Source organism: Aegilops tauschii, chromosome 2 (genome assembly GCF_002575655.3).
Source record: "Aegilops tauschii subsp. strangulata cultivar AL8/78 chromosome 2, Aet v6.0, whole genome shotgun sequence".
NCBI classification, from domain to species: domain Eukaryota; kingdom Viridiplantae; phylum Streptophyta; class Magnoliopsida; order Poales; family Poaceae; genus Aegilops; species Aegilops tauschii.
The window spans coordinates 51,842,448-51,849,831 of record NC_053036.3 but is presented as its reverse complement, the minus strand read 5'-3'; the positions used below and the strand labels follow the sequence as shown (position 1 = coordinate 51,849,831).

General features: G+C 45.7%; 1 protein-coding gene and 1 long non-coding RNA gene across 2 annotated transcripts; both read right to left on the bottom strand.

Moving 5' to 3' along the window:
• Positions 1-860: 860 nt before the first annotated feature.
• LOC109775761 (protein FAR1-RELATED SEQUENCE 5-like) lies at positions 861-3,332 on the bottom strand. The gene is made up of 3 exons (XM_073506839.1): positions 3,215-3,332; positions 1,792-2,772; positions 861-1,195 (listed from the first exon to the last, which is right to left on the bottom strand). Exons 1-3 carry the CDS (start codon positions 3,330-3,332, stop codon positions 861-863), a joined length of 1,434 nt encoding a protein of 477 aa, XP_073362940.1.
• A 1,397-nt stretch (positions 3,333-4,729) lies between these two features.
• LOC120974396 (uncharacterized) lies at positions 4,730-5,634 on the bottom strand. The gene is made up of 2 exons (XR_005769804.1): positions 5,125-5,634; positions 4,730-5,019 (listed from the first exon to the last, which is right to left on the bottom strand). It is a non-coding gene; the product is annotated as an uncharacterized lncRNA (long non-coding RNA).
• Positions 5,635-7,384: the final 1,750 nt, after the last annotated feature.

Genomic DNA, 7,384 nt, shown 5'->3' with positions numbered 1-7,384 from the left:
TGCGGGATGGGTGAGGTACATTTGCGTTTATCATGATCTGTCGACCCGCAGACTCTACACTTCCTCTCTTTTTTTGGCTTTGCAATGTCAAATGGGTGTTGGAATCTTTTCTCTCTCGGACGCCCTTTCGTAGTAGACTTTGGTGGGTCTAGTGTCACTCTTGTGTTTGATGATTGGGATCCCTCGGCATGTGACCCCTGGAACTGGAAAATATTGCCAGACACATGCCAGACAGGAATGCTTCCTTGATGCGCTACTGGGACACCTTCAGTGGCACTAGTCCCTGGTGGTGAAGAAAACATTTGTGCTTCTTTTCCCTCATCTTTTTCCTTTCTTGCTTTCTTTAGCTGCATCTTTTTTAGTGCATCCTAGTCGTCTCTGAAAGCATTAACATGTTTCCTTGCCAATGCCATCCCTTCATCAATAGTGCAAGCGTCTTTTGCTTGTTCCTTGAAATCATTCAGAATAGATGTATATCTCATGATATTTTTTCCTTCCTCTGTCATTCCCTTCTTAACGGTTGGCTGTTGGTAATCAGGCTGAACAAGATCCTCTTCTGGATCCCATGTCCACCTATCTAGGATATACCTCCTCGGTATCTCGTAGACTCCAATCTGTTCCATTACTCGTAGTATGTGTGCGCACAATAGCCCATCGCGATCAAACTTGCAGCAAGTGCATGAGTATACCCCTTCATCCTTGTTCGCCTGCACATGGTAGTCCCTATCCCCATACTTTGGTAGTATGCCTCGGAGCGACCACATCCTGAAGGTTCCATCTTGCAAAGTGTCGCATCCGTAAGCAGTCTTTAGCTTCATCTCTACCTGGAACTTGGAGAACAGATTTTGTGTGTATATCCCTCACATCTGTAACTCGATTGGGTTCAATGAATACATGTCTGCCTCTTTGTAAATTGTGTCCACTTGCTCTTTCACCACAGCCACCATTACTTTCTCCTGGATTGCAATGTATTGAGTTGCGAATTCAATCAATGAGTTGTTGGGGTTCACGTACTTCTTGAGCACAACATTGAATCCCTCGCTCCTTGCAGTTGTCTGCAAGAATGGAAAGAAATGCTTCATGTAGTACACTGGGGCCCAACATTTCCTATTTTCCCACAGCCATTGAAAATGTTCCTTGTCGATCTGGCCATATTCATCCATCATTGCCCACCATTTGTTTTCAAACTCTTCCTCTGTGATACACAAAACATGAGACAATTACAACATCATATACAAACATTGGTAATTAAAGTACAAGTATGCTGGTAACTTTTCTTAGTTGTTAGATGGTAACTTTATTGAACAGTTTCTCCATATCTAGTAACTTTTCTAAACCACAAGGTTGTATCAACATATGTAACTGCCCCTGGTAATATAGCCAACAAGATCACGGTAACTTGTGTAGACCCACACATGGTAACTTGTGCATCACATATATTCATATGGGTTCTCAAGTTTGCTGCATGGTAATTAAAATGGGTCAACAGATTAGGTACGTACCAGTCAAGCTGTTGTCGACAGTCTTTGAACGCTTTGTTTAGTGGTTTATCATCAGCCATAAGTTTTCCAAGTTTCTCCTGCGCCTTCTTCATTATATGCCAGCGGCAATTTCTGTGTATTATGTTCAAGAAGACCTCGTCGATCGCACTCCTCATTGCAAAGTCCTGGTCTGTGATGATGTTTTTAGGGGCAACACCACCCATTGCATGGAGGAATGTGTTAAACAACCACACAAAGTTTTCCTTTAGTTCGTTTCGAACGAAGCCACACCCAAACTGGATGGATTGACCATGGTTATTAATTCCAATGAATGGTGCACACGGCATCTTGTACATGTTTGTCATGTATGTCGTGTCAAACGACAAACAATCATTATACTTTGCATATGCCCTGCGTGATGCGCCATCTATCCAGAACAAGTTCTCAACCCAGTCCTCATCATCAAGTTTGATTCTCCAGTAGAAATATGAATCTTTGGCCCTCATCTCTTGGAAGTATGCAATTGTGCTCCCAACGTCCTTGTGGCGGTGCTCTAAGCGGAACTTAGCTCGTTGATTATCAATGTCTTGTGTCGTGTAGGGTACGTCTTTAGCGCTCCCGTAGAACCATGACATCAGCTGCATCTGCCTCACAGTCTCAACGTTGCATCCGTGCAGAACCCTCAAGAAGTGCTCCTCCTCCTTCGGAATGTACCGATGTGATGATAAGAATTTTGTTAGGGACGGCTTTTTGATCAGGGGGTGATTGTGGGTGTCCTCGAAACGGTCAACAGTCCACCATGCATCATCGTGGGATAGGTACATGTGCGCTTCACATTCAATCCTAACAACTTTCTTTTTTTTCCTCTTCTTGACAATGCCGGCTGGGTTTTCCACATCTTGCAGCTCATCCCTGTCCTTGCGTCGTTTGCCATATTTTGTACAAACTAGTAGCACCCTGCTTATAGTTCCATCAACCCTCTCTTTCTTGAATTGCTGCCTAATTGCAAAGCCAGTCCTGCGCGCGTAGGTGCTGTAGTGGTCACGTGCGCTCTCCAGGGTGTCAAATTTTGTCCCTTGTAAAGGTGTCTTAGGTGTGGAATATGCCTCCATGTTGCTGCCTTCCATATCAGCATTGATCCCAGCAGATTCTGGAGTTGCTGGTTCGCTTATTGTCTGCTCTCCAAGGCTCCCAGCTCCTGTGCTTGCATTTGTTCCAGCACTATGTGCACTTGTTCCACCACTGGGCAAGCTGTTGTTTGCGCTGATTGCCCGAGCACCTGCAATTTGGCCTGGTAGATTAGTGGAATATTACATGATAAATAACAGTTTTCCATCATGGTAGTTTTTTGAAGATTCAGTGAATGTATCTTTCTTTTCTGCCTAAACAACCCTGGTAATTTGCATACTCTGAACCTGGTATTATGAATGCACCAATGTTGGTAATTTTCAAACCCACTTCAACAGTAAAGCATTCTTTCTGCCTAAAAAACCCTGGTAATTTGCATCCTCTGAACATGGTAATATGCGTGCACCAATGATGGTAAGTTTCAAACCCACTTCAATAGTAAAGTATTCTTTTCTGCCTAAAAAACCCTGGTAATTTGCATTTTTTGGACCTGGTAATATGTTTGCACCAATGCTGGTAATTTTCAAACCCACTTCAATAGTAAAGTATAAGACTGGGTTTTTCATTCCATGATGATATGTAAACAGTAATGTTGGTAATTTTACCTGTCCCCATGATTTTTGGGTATGCTGAATTGCTGCTTGGTGTGCGCGCTGCATCGCCTTCTTCATGCATTCTACCTCCTCCTCCATCCTCTGCATTATCTCCTCTGCTAGCATCCATTTATCTACTCCTGCTTGATTTGTTTTTACGTTTGCACGTTAGTATACATTTACACGTGTTCACTCTTTTTTTGAAACTCATTGTTTTGTTTACTCTTTACATAGGTGTTTGAAGGCAAGAATCGTAGGGGTGATTGAGAAGAACACTAAATAGGACAATTACAGTACAACATGAGCATCTCCATTAAAAGGCAGCACTTTTCTTTATCCAATGTTAGTACTTAGCTAAAGTGGATGATAACTTTTACTATGTACAGATTGATAACTTGTTTACTTCATGCAGTATAACATTCTTGTAGACTGAAAAATGAACCTTTTTTGCAATGCATCTTCCATTGTATGAGATAATGATTTTTGTGGTCAATAAAGGTTCCTCTTTCCTTTATTTGTCTTTATTTTTCCATGGTAGACACAAAATCTATGTTTAGTGTAGCAAGGGAATGGGGTATTTTTTTGGGTACTCTGTTTTGTTGCATAAAGTTGGTAACAAAAACTACGGGGGGCTGGTAATTTTGCACTTAGTTGATTGGTAAATCACTGCAATAGGCAAAATTATGAGAGAAGTCTGCTTATTCTGTTTTCTAGAGGTGAAAGGATGGTAATTTTTGCACAGATTGGGAGGGGGTGGGGTAAGTCTTTGTATTAAGCAGAATTTTTTGGAGATTTTGGATGAGTCTTGATTCTTACCAGGGTGAGGTGATGTTGCCTGGTGATTTCTTCGATGTATCCCTGGTAATTTCCACCGCTTCCCTGATGATCTGCTCTTGTTTGATCCAGATCTGGAGGAGGGGTAGGTCTTTGGTGTTGATTTTGAGCAGCTGTATAGGGGGGAGGGGCGGGTGGGTGGTGGGGAGGGGCGTGTGGGTGGTGGGGAGGGTGAGAGAGGGTATACTTGCGTGGGATGTAAGGGGTGTGTGGGAAAGTTGCGATCTGGAAAGTTCGTCGTGGGGGGGGGATGGCAATTTCTGTTGGGCCTTGTACAGCGATCGGCCTGGTTAGCTGGCGGGGTGATCGTCCTGGTTAGCTGGCGGGGTGATTGGCCTGGTTAGCTGGCGGGTGATCGACAGGTATGGTATGGTAAGGTAAATTTCCTATCGGGCACACTGTTGCCAAATATTGAGTTCCTTAAATAAAAGGTCAAAACAATCTGAAAATGTTTTTCAAATAAACTTAACTTTCCATTGTGCGTTCTCGCTTTTCACATCAATCATCGGTTAGGGAGTCTTGGAGGATACCCATCTACAATGCCAAAAAAATGTCTTACATAATGGAACAGAGTGAGCAGGTTTTTTCCCAAACTAGTGGTTGGGGCGCACCCAGGTGCGCCGCCTGAGAGGAAGCTAGGGCGGTGCTAGATAGGATGCGCCCCTTCCACTTTCTTGATTGTACCATGTGATGTTATTTCGTCAGAATCAAAATATAGCAATATGAAGTACTGGTACATGCACGTTCACATCTAAAACCAGAGGCTGGCGACGGTCGATGATACATGAGGCAATGGAAAATCACTGCTTGGGTCATGAGCGGGTAAGACGCGTCGGTCTCCTTGGCGCACTTGCCCGGATCCCCATGCCCTGACCTCACTTCCACAGCACCTTGAAGGCGTCATCGTTGGTGCAGGCGTCCCTGATGTACACCAGCAGGACGTCGCTTCAGTAGCCATCAATTGTTATCACATGCTTTTTCAGCTGTGAAACAAGGAGACAAATTGCATGAATATGATAGATCATGTGCCTAAAACATGCTCAAGGTAGTTTTTATTTTTGTTCTACACAACTACACCTCCATCTTACTTTGTTTTTGTTGCATGCTTCATCTGATTCACCAAACGGGTAGTCATCCTTCCTGTCACTCCCACCATTATTAATCACAAACTTATAAGCATAGTTCATGAGCCTACCCGCCACAACCAGCATTGTGGGATCTGTCACAACCGATTAGTTTCTACTCAGGAAGGCTGAGAAGAGAGCCCGTCGTGATCTTATTTAGTCCTTCCATGGCACCTGAATGACAGTCCAGACCACATTAACCGGAAGTACGGTTGTGGGCTAGTAATAAGGAATGAGGTCAAATCGAGAAATACTTTAAGTATCTTGTATCAAGGCACTTGAGTAAAACGAAACAATACAAGTACAAAGGAGTGACTTCACGGAAAGTGAAGCAAGGCACATTCCTGTCCCGACGCCATGCCCGACGCGCTGGACTGGAGGCATAGCGGCGCCGTCACCATGGTCAAGCACCAGTGCAAGCGTGGTAAGCACCATGCTTGTGAATCTGTTGTTCTACACTTGACATTGCAGCGCTCATCTTGTTGGGGATCGTAGCAGAAATTTAAAATTTTCTACGTATCACCAAGATCAATCTATGGAGTCATCTAGCAACGAGAGAGAGGAGTGCATCTACATACCCTTGTAGATCGCGAGCGGAAGCGTTCAAGAGAACGGGGTTGATGGAGTCGTACTCGTCGTGATCCAAATCACCGATGATCCTAGCGCCGAACGGATGGCACCTCCGCGTTCAACACACGTACGGTTGGGAGAGACATCTCCTCCTTCTTGATCCAGCAAGGGGGAAGGAGAGGTTGATGGAGATCCAGCAGCACGACAACGTGGTGGTGGAAGCAGCGGGGATCTCGGCAGGGCTTCGCCAAGCTCAGCGAGAGGGAGAGGTGTTACGGGGGGAGAGGGAGGCGCCAGGGGCTTGGGTGCGCAGCCCTCCATCCCCCCTCTTTATATAGGGGCCCTGGGGGGGCGCCGGCCCCTAGAGATCCAATCTCAAGGGGGGGGGGGGGGCGGCGGCGGCCAAGGGGGGACTTGCCCCCCAAGTCTGGTGGGGCGCCCCCCACCCCCAGGGTTTCCAACCCTAGGCGCAGGGGAGGCCCATGGGGGGCGCACCAGCCCACCAGAGGCTGGTTCCCTTCCCACTTCAGCCCATGGGCCCCTCCGGGATAGGTGGCCCCACCCGGTGGACCCCCGGGACCCTTCCGGTGGTCCCGGTACAATACCGGTGACCCCTGAAACTTTCCCGGTGGCCGAAACTGGACTTCCTATATACAAATCTTTACCTCCGGATCATTCCGGAACTCCTCGTGATGTCCGGTATCTCATCCAGGACTCCGAACAACTTTCTGGTTACCGCATACTAATATCTCTACAACCCTAGCGTCACCGAACCTTAAGTGTGTAGACCCTACGGGTTCGGGAGACACGCAGACATGACCGAGACGACTCTCCGGTCAATAACCAACAACCGGATCTGGATACCCATGTTGGCTCCCACATGCTCCTCGATTATCTCATCGGATGAACCACGATTTTGAAGATTCAAGTAATCTCGTATACAATTCCCTTTGTCAATCGGTACGTTACTTGCCCGAGATTCGATCGTCGGTATCCCAATACCTCGTTCAATCTCGTTACCGACAAGTCACTTTACTCGTACCGTAATGCATGATCCCGTGAACAAGCACTTGGTCACATTGAGCTCATTATGATGATGCATTACCGAGTGGGCCTAGAGATACCTCTCCGTCATACGGAGTGACAAATCCCAGTCTCGATCTGTGCCAACCCAACAGACACTTTCGGAGATACCTGTAGTGCACCTTTATAGCCACCCAGTTACGTTGTGACGTTTGGTACACCCAAAGCATTCCTACGGTATCCGGGAGTTGCATGATCTCATGGTCTAAGGAAATGATACTTGACATTAGAAAAGCTTTAGCAAACGAACTACACGATCTAGTGCTATGCTTAGGATTGGGTCTTGTCCATCACATCATTCTCCTAATGATGTGATCCCGTTATCAGTGACATCCAATGTCCATGGTCAGGAAACCGTAACCATCTATTGATCAACGAGCTAGTCAACTAGAGGCTCACTAGGGACATGTTATAGTCTATGCATTCACACATGTATTACGATTTCCGGATAACACAATTAAAGCATGAACAATAGACAATTATCATGAACAAGGAAATATAATAATAACCATTTTATTATTGCCTCTGGGGCATATTTCCAACAGTCTCCCACTTGCACTAGAGTTAATAA

Coding starts and splice junctions, on each gene's coding strand:
- LOC109775761 (XM_073506839.1), bottom strand. CDS start 3,332: ATGGATGCTAGCAGAGGAGATAATGCAGAGGATGGAGGAGGAGGTAGA. Junction 2,773..3,214: donor CCCAAAAATCATGGGGACAG/GTAAAATTACCA, acceptor CTAATCTACCAG/GCCAAATTGCAGGTGCTCGG. Junction 1,196..1,791: donor CATTGGAATTAATAACCATG/GTCAATCCATCC, acceptor TGTGTATCACAG/AGGAAGAGTTTGAAAACAAA.